The following is a 13,466-nucleotide window of genomic DNA, read 5'->3' as shown; positions in this document are numbered from 1 at the left end:
CAATAAGCACATTGCAAGGTTAGTCCTTATAAGATTCATTACTGAAGAATAAAGTTATTGAGTTAAAACACAAACGTGATATTAAACTACTTGTACCACAGGGCCTTCAAGATGGCAGAGGAGTAAGACATGGAGATCACCTTCCTCCCCACAAATACATCAGAAATACATCTATATGTGGAACAGCTCCTACAGAACGCCTACTGAACGCTGGAAGAAGGCCTCAGACTTCCCAAAAGGCAAGAAACTCCCCACGTACCTGGGTAGGGCAAAAGAAAACAGAAAAATCAGAGACAAAAGCATAGGGACGGGACCTGCCCCTCTGGGAGGGAGGTGTGAAGGAGGAAAAGTTTCCACACACTAGGAAGCCCCTTCACTGGTGGAGACAGGGGGTGGACGAGGGGGAAGCTTTGGAGCCACAGAGGAGAGCGCAGCAACAGGGGTGCAGAGGACAAAGTGGAGAGGCTCCCGCACAGAGGACTGGTGCTGACCAGCATTCATCAGCCCAAGAGGCTTGTCTGCTCACCCGCTGGGACGGGTGGGGGCTGGGAGCTGAGGCTCGGGCTTCGGAGGTCGGATCCCAGGGAGAGGTCTGGGGTTGGCTGCGTGAACACAGCCTGAAGGGGGCTGGTGCGCCACAGCTAGCGGGAGGGAGTCTGGGAAAAAGTTTGGAACTGCCTAAGAGGCAAGAGACCATTATTTCGGGGTGCGCGAGGAGAGGGGATTCAGAGCACTGCCTAAATGAGCTCCAGCGACGGGCGTGAGCCGTGACTACCAGTGTGGACACCAGAGACAAGCATAAAACGCTAAGGCTGCTGCTGCAGCCACCAAGAATCCTGTGTGCAAGCACGGGTCACTACCCACACCTCCCCTCCTGGGACCCTGTGCAGCCTGCCAATGTCGGGGTCCCGTGATCCAAGGACAATTTCCCCGGGAGAACGCACAGCGTGCATCAGGCTGATGCAACATCACACTGGCCTCTGCCACCGCAGGCTCGCCCCGCATTCTGTACCCCTCCCTCCCCCCAGCCTCAGTGAGCTAAAGCCCCCTATTCAGCCGTCCCTTTAACCCCCTCCTGTCTGGGCAAAGAACAGATGCCAGAGGGTGACCTACATGCAGAGGCGGGGTCATATCCAAGGTTGAACCCCAGGAGCTGTGTGAACAAAGAAGAGAAAGGGAAATTTCTCCCAGCAGCCTCAGAAGCAGGGGATTAAATCTCCACGAGCAGCTTGACGTACCCTGCAACTGTAAAATACCTGAATAGACAACAAATCACCCTAAAATTGAGGTGGTGGACTTTGGGAGCAACTGTAGACTTGGGGTTTGTTGTGTGCAACTGACTAGTTTCTGATTTTTATGTTTATCTCAGTATAGTTCTTAGCACTTGTTATCATTGGTGGATTTGTTTACTGGTTTGGTTGCTCTCTTCCTTTTTTTTTTTATTATTTAAAAAAATTTTTAATTAAAAAAATTTTGTAATAATATTTCTTTATTTTTTGTTTTAATTATTTTATTTTATTTTATTTATTTTTCTTTCTCTCTTTCTTTTCTCCCTTTTCTTCTCAGCCGTGTGGCTGACAGGGTCTTGGCACTCTGGCCGGGTGTCAGGCCTGAGACTCTGAGGTGGGAGAGCTGAGTTCAGGACATTGGACCACCAGAGACCTCCCGGCCCCATGTAATATCAATCAGCGAGAACTCTCTCAGAGATCTCCGTCTCAACACTAAGAACCAGCTCCACTCAACGACCAGCAAGCTCCAGTGCTGGTCACCCCATGGCAAACAACTAGCAAGACAGGAATACAACCCCACCCATTAGCAGAGAGACTGCCTAAAATCATAATACGTTCACAGACACCCCCAAACACACTACCAGACGCAGTCCTGCCCACCAGAAAGACAAGATCCAGCCTCATCCACCAGAACACAGGCACCAGTCCCCTCTACCAGGAAGCCTACACAACCCACTAAACCAACCTCACCCACTGGGGGCAGACACAAAAACAACGGGAACTACAAACCTGTAGCCTGCGAAAAGAAGACCCTAAACACAGTAAGTTAAGCAAAATGAGAAGACAGAGAAACACGCAGCAGATGAAGAAGCAAACTAAACACCCACCAGACCAAACAAATGAAGAGGAAATAGGCAGTCTACCTGAAAAAAAATTCAGAGTAATGATAGTAAAGATGATCCAGAATCTTGAAAATAGAATGGAGAAACTACAAGAAACGTTTAACAAGGACCTAGAAGAACTAAAGAGCAAACGAACAATGATGAACAACACAATAAATGAAATTAAAAATTCTCTAGAAGGAATCAATAGCAGAATAACTGAGGAAAAGAACGGATAAGTGACCTGGAAGATAAAATAGTGGAAATAACTACCACATAGCAGAATAAAGAAAACAGAATGAAAAGAATTGAGGACAGTCTCAGAGACCTCTGGGACAACATTAAACGCACCAAGAGTCGAATTATAGGGGTCCGAGAAGAAGAAGAGAAAAAGAGAGGGATTGAGAAAATATTTGAAGAGATTATAGTTGAAGACTTCCTTAATATGGAAAAGGAAATAGTCAATCAAGTGCAGAAGCACAGAGAGTCCCATACAGGATAAATCCAAGGAGAAACACGCCAAGACACATATTAATCAAACTATCAAAAATTAAATACAAAGAAAAAATATTAAAAGCAGCAAGGGAAACACAACAATGAACATACAAGGGAATCCCCATAAGGTTAACAGCTGATCTTTCAGCAGGAACTCTGCAAGCCAGAAGGGAGTAGCAGGACATACTGAAAGCGATGAAAGGGAAAAACCTACAACCAAGATGACTCTACCCAGCAAGGATCTCATTCAGATTAGACAGAGAAATTAAAACCTTTACAGACAAGCAAAAGCGAAGAGAATTCAGCACCACCAGACCAGCTTTACAACAAATGCTAAAGGAACTTCTCTAGGCAGGAAACACAAGAGAAGGAAAAGACTTACAATAACAAACTCAAAACAATTAAGAAAATGGCAATAGGAACATACATATCGATAATTACCTTAAATATAAATGGATTAAATGCTCCAACCAAAAGACACAGACTGGCTGAATGGATACAAAAACAAGACCTGTACATATGCTGTCTACAAGAGACCTACTTCAGACCTAGGGACACATACAGAATGAAAGTGAGGGGATGGAAAAAGACATTCCATGCAAATGGAAATCAAAAGAAAGCTGGGGTAGCAATTCTCATATTAGACAAAATAGACTTTAAAATAAAGACTATTTCAAGAGACAAAGAAGGACACTACATAATGATCAAGGGATCAATCCAAGAAGAAGATATAACAATTGTAAATATTTATGCACCCAACATAGGAACACCTCAGTACTTAAGGCAAATGCTAACAGCCATAAAAGGGGAAATTGACAGTAACACGATAATAGCAGGGGACTTTAACACACTACTTTCACCAATGGGCAGATCAACCAAAACGAAAATAAATAAGGAAACACAAGCTTTAAATGACACATTAAACAAGATGGACTTAACTGATATTTATGGGACATTCCATCCACAAACAGCAGATAACACTTTCTTGTCAAGGGCTCATGGAACATTCGCCAGGATAGATCATATCTTGGGCCACAAATCAAGCCTTGGTAAATTTAAGAAAATTGAAATCATATCAAGTATCTTTTCGAAACAAAACGCTATGAGACTAGATATCAATTACAGGAAAAAAACTGTAAAAAATACAAACACATGGAGGCTAAACAATACACTATTAAATAACCAAGAGATCACTGAAGAAATCAAAGAGGAAATCAAAAAATACCAAGAAACAAATGACAGTGAAAACACGACGACCCAAAACCTATGGGATGCAGCAAAAGCAGTTCTAAGAGGGAAGTGAATAGCAATAGAATCCTACCTCAAGAAACAACAAACAACTCAAATAAACATCCTAAGTTTACACCTAAAGCAATTAGAGAAAGAAGAATAAAAACACCCCTAAGTTAGCAGAAGGAAAGAAATCTAAAGAACAGATCAGAAATAAATGAAAAAGAAATGAAGGAAACGATAGCAAAGATCAGTAAAACTGAATGCTGGTTCTTTGAGAAGATAAACAAAATTGATAAAACATTAGCCAGACTCAACAAGAAAAAATGGGAGAAGACTCAAATCAACAGAATGAGAAGTGAAAAAGGAGAAGTAACAACTGACACTGCAGAAATACAAAGGATCATGAGAGATTACTACAAGCAACTATACGCCAATAAAATGGACAACCTGGAAGAAATGGACAAACTCTTAGAAAAGCACAACCTTCCAAGACTGAACCAGGAAGAAACAGAAAATATGAACTGACCAATCACAAGCACTGAAATTGACACTGTGATTAAAAATCTTCCAACCAACAAAAGCCCAGAACCAGATGGCTTCACAGGCGAATTCTATCAAACATTTAGAGAAGAACTAACACCTATCCTTCTCAAACTCTTCCAAAATATTGCAGATGGAGGAACACTCTCAAACTCATTCTACAAGACCACCATCACCCTGATACCAAAACCAGACAAAATGTGACAAAAAAAGAAAACTACAGGCCAATATCACTGATGAACATAGATGCAAAAATCCTCAACAATATACTAGCAAATGGAATCCAACAGCACATTAAAAGGATCATACACCATGATCAAGTGGGGTTTATCCCAGCAATGCAAGGATTCTTCAATATACGCAAATCAATCAATGTGATACACCATATTAACAAATTGAAGGACAAAAACCATAAGATAATCTCAATAGATGCAGAAAAAGCTTTTGACAAAATTCAACACGCATTTATGATAAAAACCCTCCTGAAAGTAGGCATAGAGGGAACTTACCTCAACATAATTAAGGCTATATATGACAAACCCACAGCCAACGTCATTCTCAATGGTGAAAAACTGAAATCATTTCCACTAAGATCAGGAACAAGACAAGGTTGCCCACTCTCACCACTATTATTCAACATAGTTTTGGAAGTTTTAGCCACAGCAATCAGAGAAGAAAAAGAAATAAAAGGAATCCAAATCGGAAAAGAAGAAGTAAAACTGTCACTGTTTGCAGATGACATGATACTATACATAGAGAATCCTAAAGATGCTACCAGAAAACTACTAGAGCTAATCAATGCTTTTGGTAAAGTAGCAGGATACAAAATTAATGCACAGAAATCTCTTGCATTCCTAAACACTAATGATGAAAAATCTGAAAGAGAAATTAAGGAAACACTCCCATTTACCACTGCAACAAAAAGAATAAAATACCTAGGAATAAACTTACCTAAGGAGACAAAAGACCTGTATGCAGAAAACTATAAGACACTGATGAAGGAAATGAAACATGATACAAACAGATGGAGAGATATACCACGTTCTTGGATTGGAGGGATCAACACTGTGAAAATGACTACACTACCCAAAGCAATCTACCGATTCAATGCAATCTCTATCAAACTGCCAGTGGCATTTTTCACAGAACCAGAACAAAAAATTGCACGATTTGTATGGAAATATAAAAGACCCCAAATAGCCAAAGCAATCTTGAGAAAGAAAAACGGAGCTGGAGCAATCAGGCTCCCTGACTTCAGACTATACTACAAAGCTACAGTGCTCAAGACCATATGATACTGGCACAAAAACAGAAACACAGATCAATGGAACAGGATAGAAAGCCCAGAGTTAAACCCACACACATATGGTCACCTTATCTTTGATAAAGGAGGTAAGAATATACAATGGAGAAAAGACAGCCTCTTCAATAAGTGGTGCTGGGAAAACTGGACAGCTACATGTAAAAGAATGAAATTAGAACAGTCCGTAACACCATACACAAAAATAAACTCAAAATGCATTAAAGACCTAAATGTAAGGCCAGACACTATAAAACTCTTAGAGGAAAACATAGGCAGAACACTCTATGACATAAATCACAGCAAGACCCTTTTAGACCCATCTCCTAGAGAAATGGAAATAAAAACAAAAACAAACAAATGGGACCTAATGAAACTTAAAAGCTCTTGCACAGCAAAAGAAGCCATAAACAAGACGAAAAGACAACCCTCAGAATGGGAGAAAATATTTGCAAATGAAGCAACTGACAAAGGATTAATCTCCAAAATATACAAGCAGCTCATGCAGCTCAATATCAAAAAAACAAACAACCCAGTCCAAAAATGGGCAGAAGACCTAAATAGACATTTCTCCAAGGAAGATATACAGATTGCCAACAAACACATGAAAGGATGTTCAGCATCACTAATCATTAGAGAAATGCAAATCAAAACTAAAATGAGGTATCACCTCACACCAGTCAGAATGGCCAGCATCAAAAAATCTACAAACATTAAATGCTGGAGAGGGTGTGGACAAAAGGGAACCCTCTTGCACTGTTGGTGGGAATGTAAATTGGTACAGCCACTACAGAGAACAGTATGGAGGTTCCTTAAAAAACTAAAAATAGAGCTACCATACGACCCAGCAATCCCACTACTGGGCATCTACCCTGAGAAAACAATAATTGAAAAAGAGTCATGTACCACAATGTTCATTGCAGCTCTATTTACAATAGCCAGGACATGGAAGCAACCTAAGTCTCCATCGACAGATGAATGGATAAAGAAGATGTGGCACATATATACAATGCAATATTACTCAGCCATAAAAAGAAATGAAACTGAGTTTTTTGTAGTGAGGTGGATGGACCTAGAGTCTGTCCTACAGATTGAAGTAAGTCAGAAAGAGAAAAACAAATACCGTATGCTAACACATATATATGGAATCTAAAAGAAAAAAAAAAAAGGTTCTGAAGAACCTAGGAGCAGGACAGGAATAAAGATGCAGATGGAGAGAATGGACTTGAGGACACGGGGAGGGGGAAGGGTAAGCTGGGACGAAGTGAGAGAGTGGCATTGACATATATACACTATCAAACATAAAATAGATAGCTAGTGGGAAGCAGCCACATAGCACAAGAAGATCAGCTCGGTGCTTTGTGACCACCTAAAGGGGCGGGATAAGGAGGGTGGGAAGGAGACGCAAGAGGGAGGGGATATGGGGATATATGTATACATATAGCTGATTCACTTTGTTATACAGCAGAAACTAATACAACATAATTCTAAAGCAATTATACTCCAATAAAGATGTTAAAAATAAATAAATAAAATAAACTACTTGTACCATGTAGCCTGAATGTTGTGTAAAGTTATATAGAACTATTTCAACACAGAAAAATAATTCGAACATGTCATCGTTTTAAGCTATCTGCTTTTTCTATTCCCTTCACTAATCTAAATAAGTTAATACTGTCAGGATACTGGTTACATTTTTGCAAACAACTGGAAGCATTACAAATACACAAGAAATTGCATAGGATGTTGTTCAGCAGTCCTCTTTCGGGTAACCATACATACACAGGGGCATTTGGAAGGAGTCACAATTGTGAATCCAGTCTACCAGGCACAGTATTCACATCACAAACTGCACAACTAAGTCTCATCCAAAGATCACAGTGGCAAATACTAACTGCATTTACTCTGAAATCTAAACTCTGAATATAATTCATTTTTACGAAAACAAAAGTTAATAAAGAGAAGTCATTTTAAGAGTTTAAGAGTGGCAAAAGAAGTAGCAAGCATGTTTGATTAACAAGGAGAAGCATCAGGCTACATAACATAAATGACACGGATACTTACTGTTCAATTCGGGGTGACAAGTACAGCTTAGGATACACCTGAGTGGCTTCAGTGTCCTCAAAACTGACAGAAAGGAGGGCCACATCTTCTCCCGGGTCTTCATTCACATCCTTAAACAGTTAGTGAAAAACACAATGCCATCAGTTCCTTCTCTCATGACATCTTTCTGGTGACCAGCTTACAGCCCACTAGCAATGTGACCAGAGGTGTGAGTTACCTGGATTCAAGACGCCACACATCCTTTGCCACCTACCTAGTCACTCTTTTAGAGTGATAGCTTTCAAACTTTCTGACCAAAGCCTACCACAGTGAGAAAAAGACTGCCACCAATTTCACTTGTTCCCACATTCCAAGAGGGGAAAAGTGAATCTGGTGACAACAAAGAATTAGACAAAAACATAGTTAACAAATTACAGTAAACATGTTGCTAGCAAGATATATAATGGCTTATAATTTACATAATACATACAAATGACTTAAAATTTACTTTTCCTAGGATGAAGATGCATTATAAACATGATTTATATCACTAGACAACAACAAGAGTTGTTAGAGTAGCCTTCTGACCCTACTTCTTCCCAGTAATTTTATTATATCTACCTTGATAATATGTTATTTAAATGGCAAACATTACCAAGAAGCATATCACTATGAAGTATTCCACTGTACATGCAAATGGCAGGGTGTTATGTACATATCTACTTTAGCAAAATGATTATGGATGATTCATATGTGAACCACAAGACATATGTATCTTAAAAGGCTAGTTATAAGAATATTATGACAAAAACATTGTTGATCCAAATATGTATCAAGAAACATTGAGAGGTTAACCAAACAACCCACAATAAACTAGACTGATAATGATAAAGCTAAACTTACTGTAATTTATAATTAAAAAGCAAGAATAGCAACAATCGAATGTCATAACCAACCCAAACCAACACGGATGATACACTGAATTGTCCTGAATTAAAATTGTGGGATTTACAACTATGTGCATGTGCTTTACGATTACTGCCAAGCACTGAGTATTTGCCAGACTGCCGGAAGAAAATACCAAATTAGAATAAATTCTCATAGCATGTTGATTTCAATTTGTGAATAGCAAATTTTAATAACCCTTAATAATTTATTTCTGGTTGATAATGGCTCCAAGTCAAATGTAGGTTTTTTTAAAAAACTTAATAGCATTGTGCATCTTTCACCCCGAAGGACCGGTAAGAACTGACCCACATTTCTGAATCGGTTCACAGGTCCTCAGGAGGGCTCAGCAGCCGTCCTAGGAGGGTCCCAACCCAGACTTTAAGAATCACTGCCCGTGAGCTGTGAGAATCTCAGATATGAAGTCCTTCCTTTGATCTAAAACTAACCTCAGCCCTGTTTCTCCTGCATCCTAGGAGGCTGGACATCATGCTCACCTGCTCACCTCTAGCATCTTCAGTGTCCTTGCTCTGCCTTCTATTGTGTCTATAGGATGCACAAGTGTGGCAAGTATACATAGGGACAAGGACCGGAAGTCTCTCCCATCTTAAAATATAAAAATTTTAAAAAGAAAGAAAAGAATCATGCTGGTCTCTGCCTAGTTCCCTGGGTTCTCTCTCTCTCCTCCCCTGCACAGACTGCTGAAAGAGTGGTCCACACTCCCTGCCTCACTCCCTCCCCTCCTCTTAGCCTCCCCTTAGCCCACTAGAGTAGCCTTCTGACCCTACTTCTTCCCACAGGCAGCCACTAAACACAGCAAATGCCTCTCGGTCCTCACCTTACTTGATCTCTAAACAGTATTTAACATGGAAATCTCTCTCCTCGGGAAATTCTCTTTCTTGCTTCTAAGAAACTATACTCTTCCTGGTCTTCTTCTGTCTCTTTGGCCACTTACCCTTCCCTTTTCATTCTCTCTTTTATAACTTCTCAATTGTCTTTTCGTTTTACATTACAAAATTTAGGCTTGTTGTAACTAGTCAAATGATACAGAAGTTTTTAAAAGAAAAAGCATTTCCACCCTCACTTTTCAAGGTAACCAATAGTAACCGTGTATGTGGCCTTAAACAGCTTTTTCTATGATCATAAAAACACACACACACTTGCATATAAATAACTCTTTAACCCTGTGTCTTGTTTTCCCTAATGGAGTCATATTATACACAGGACTCTACCAACTGCTTTCTAAATAGCCACATAATATTCCATGGCATGGATTTATTTTTTATTTAACCATTCCCCTAGCAACAGACATTCAGGTTGTTTGTAGTTCTTAGCTACTTGATAGTGCTACAATAAATATCCTTGTATATATACCCTTTACTAGTGGGATTCATATTTCTTAGGAGATAACTAAAACTCAGCTGTTGGGTCAAAGGTTATAAATATTTTACATTTTAATAGAGTTTAATAGATTGTTTTTCTAAAAATTTTGCAGCAGTTCAAATTTGGACCCATGAATTTGCATCAGTACGAGAGAGAGCCTCTTTCCGTTCATCCTGCGTCACTGGATAACACTGGCTGTTGTCACTCTTTATTTTTTTTTTTTTTATAAACAATGCTTTTTTTTTTTTAATTAATTTATTTATTTATTTTTGGCTGTGTTGGGTCTTTGTTTCTGTGCGAGGGCTCTCCCTAGTTGTGGCGAGCGGGGGCCACTCTTCATCGCGGTGCGCGGGCCTCTCACTGTCGCGGCCTCTCTTGTTGCAGGGCACAGGCTCCAGACGCGCAGGCTCAGTAGTTGTGGCTCACGGGCCTAGTTGTTCCGTGGCATGTGGGATCTTCCCAGACCAGGGCTCGAACCCGTGTCCCCTGCATTGGCAGGCAGATTCTCAACCACTGCGCCACCAGGGAAGCCCTATTGTCACTCTTTAATGTTGGCAATCTGATAGCTGGAAAATGGTATCTCAATTTAGACTCAATGAATGAAGCTGGGCAATTTTTTTCACTTGTTTTACTGGTCATTTACGTTTCTCCTGTAAATTTTCCCAACAAATCCTTTACCCATTTTGCTTAAAGGTTCTTAGACTTTTTTTGTTATTGTTGTTTATTAGATTTACTAACGCTTGTCTATCGCATGTATTATAAATATTTTCTCTTTTTGACTTCTGACTTTGTCTAGGGGCTCTTCTGAGATCAGAAGAAAATTTAGATTTCTATAGAGTTAAATCTGGTTAATAACCGGGTTGTTTAACCATTTTCCTAGTTTTTCATCTAACATTGTTACAATTTTATTTTTACATGTAGATTTGCAATACACATGTATATCTGGAATATATTTTTAGGTGGTATGACACAGGAAGTATGTACAAGGAGGATCTTAGTACAGTGCCTGGAACACAGAAACCACTCAATGTTTGCTGAATGGATAAATCAATAAACAATTTAATGTTAATTCCTGTTTTTCTCCACACCTAGTGATTTTCAGCAACTTGCTTTACAAAAGTTGCTGTCACCAGTGATGTCTGGAAACTAAGTACTGGCTCTTTGCTCCTGTCCTCCCCCCGCAACCCCCCACCCCCACCCCAGGTACACCAAGGTCCCTAGAACTAGTGGTTTTAAAAGGAAAGCCAAGATTGGGAGTCTGAGTTTCTCTCTCACTTTTTGCTCTTTTATAGATGATAAAGAATCCAACCTTGAATATTCCTTTCTGCAAAGTAAGGATGGAAAATTTTAAAAATACTTATAGTCTCAACAAATAGAAACTATGTAATTATATGACTCTAAAACTCATAAAATATCTAAAATAAGGTTGAAGCTGAGCTTGAAAAAATTCACATTCAGAGGGACAAATTCATTTTATTTTATTATTTATTTACTTTACTTATTTATTTTTGTCTGCGTTGGGTCTTCGTTGCTGCGCGTGGGCTTTCTCTAGCTAGAGCGAGAGGGGGCTGCTCTCCGTTGCGGTGCGTGGGCTTCTTTCTCACTGCTGTGGCTTCTCTCGTTGCAGAACACAGGCCCTAGAGCACGCAGGCTTCAGTAGTTGTGGTGCGCGGCTCAGTAGTTGTGGCTTGTGGGCTCTAGAGTGCAGGCTCAGTAGTTGTGGCTCACGGGCTTAGTTGCTCCACAGCATGTGGGATCTTCCCGGATCAGGGCTTGAACCGGTGTCCCCTGCATTGGCAGGCGGATTCTTAACCACTGTGCCAACAGGAAAGTCCTGGGACAAATTCATTTTATAATCTAAGTGTAGAAGTAGTCCCCCTTTCGAGTTAGGCTGGTCATCTTAAGAGAGGCAGTAAAAAAAGAACTAACATTGAATTGACTTTCAGATACCTTTCCCCAATGACTAAGTTTCCTTGTTAAAGGTCAAGGCTCTGACCTCAAGTCACAAAACTCTGTAAAAACAAAAAAACACTGCAAAACCTGGGGCCAGTAAAAACCCTTTTAATTAACAGCTTCATTCCATATGCCTATGGATAATTTATAATTATTTCCCTTTCCTGCTTTTTAACTTCTCATTTCACTACTACTTAAGCAAAGAACAGAAATGCTCAGAGACAGTCCTCCAAACAACCGGAATGACCCTGGTTTATATAATCAACATTTATTATCTGGCATCCTGCAAAAAGTACACGAAACATTACTCTGAATATGAAAATAGTTGTTTCCAGGAGTTCCTTTTACGAACTACTTCAATATGATTTATTCCCCTTGGTGTGGCACGTGAGTTTTCCCCCGAGTTGGTATTTGATTCCTAATGGATACGTAAGTTTGACTTTGAGAGCTTAAATAAGCCCAAAGAGTTCCAAAAATACAAATCCACACAGAGCTGTTTCCAGTTTCTGCAACTCTAACAGGCTTGTACATGTGTTCCTTTCCATCTGGGAAATTATAAAAGAAGCTCTTGTACCATGGCTCTTAGAAGCTAACATTACAGATGATTACTGTAACCACTAATGGCAGCACTTGGAAAACAGGGGGTGGTTACAGTGTAGTAGGGGACATTTAAAAATGTATAAGTATACATTTTCAGGGCTTTCTATCTGCACCATTTGAAACTGCAACAAGCTAAAATGGGGGAAAGATGCCAAATCTGCTGAAGTTAAAAAAAAAAAAAAAAAAAATATTGACTCCTACCTTTATAAAAGCATGTCAGGCACTGATATACATAGGGTGAGGCAATAATGGCCATGATATTTTGCTGAAAACTAACTATGGATTTGGCTCGGCACTTGGCTGTAGCACAAAGGGGTTCCTACGGCTTGCAGTGAATAGTCACTAGATGGTGAGTTCCTTGCAGGCTGGGAGTTTTTCCTGTTCATTTTTGTATCCCCAGTGTCTGGAACATAGTAAATATGTAGCAAATTGGTTGAAAAAAACTGAATTATGCAGGAATGACTGTAAGAATGAGGAAATAATGGAGTTAAACAGAAAATGCTTTTTGCTAGAAAGATTCTCAATATTTATCTCTTTAGTTCCTTAAATCTACGACTACTTAAGATTTTATCAAAGAAAACTCAAAGCTGAACCATAGGTAAGCGAAGGGTATACCGACTAATAAAAGTTAACATTCTGCTTAGGTCATAATGGTTTATCTATACACCTATTCTCAATCGCCGCTCATTGCAAATATCAAAAGGGTGTAGAAAAGACAACAATTAGCCTTGGAAATGAAAGGAAACACAAGTACAATTTATCATTATGCTGTACCTTTTTGATATGCTAATTTTCCAAGAGAGGAAAGCAGCCATTAAACAAGCCCCTATATGTTGAGTGTCAATACAGGAACAAACTATCAAT

The 13,466-nt window shown here is 39.6% G+C and overlaps 1 protein-coding gene across 3 annotated transcripts in view; it reads right to left on the bottom strand.

Moving 5' to 3' along the window:
- Positions 1-13,466, bottom strand: part of BABAM2 (BRISC and BRCA1 A complex member 2) — a 435,974-nt gene that overhangs the window by 195,170 nt on the left and 227,338 nt on the right. For all 3 annotated transcript variants that reach the window (XM_061210583.1, XM_061210581.1, XM_061210582.1), the window contains exon 7: positions 7,743-7,852. In XM_061210583.1, the coding sequence (XP_061066566.1) occupies positions 7,743-7,852 (110 nt within the window). The remainder of the gene's footprint in view (positions 1-7,742; positions 7,853-13,466) is intronic.

The sequence above is a fragment of the Eubalaena glacialis genome, chromosome 14, assembly GCF_028564815.1.
Source record: "Eubalaena glacialis isolate mEubGla1 chromosome 14, mEubGla1.1.hap2.+ XY, whole genome shotgun sequence".
NCBI classification, from domain to species: domain Eukaryota; kingdom Metazoa; phylum Chordata; class Mammalia; order Artiodactyla; family Balaenidae; genus Eubalaena; species Eubalaena glacialis.
This window is presented reverse-complemented; position numbering and strand designations above follow the sequence as displayed.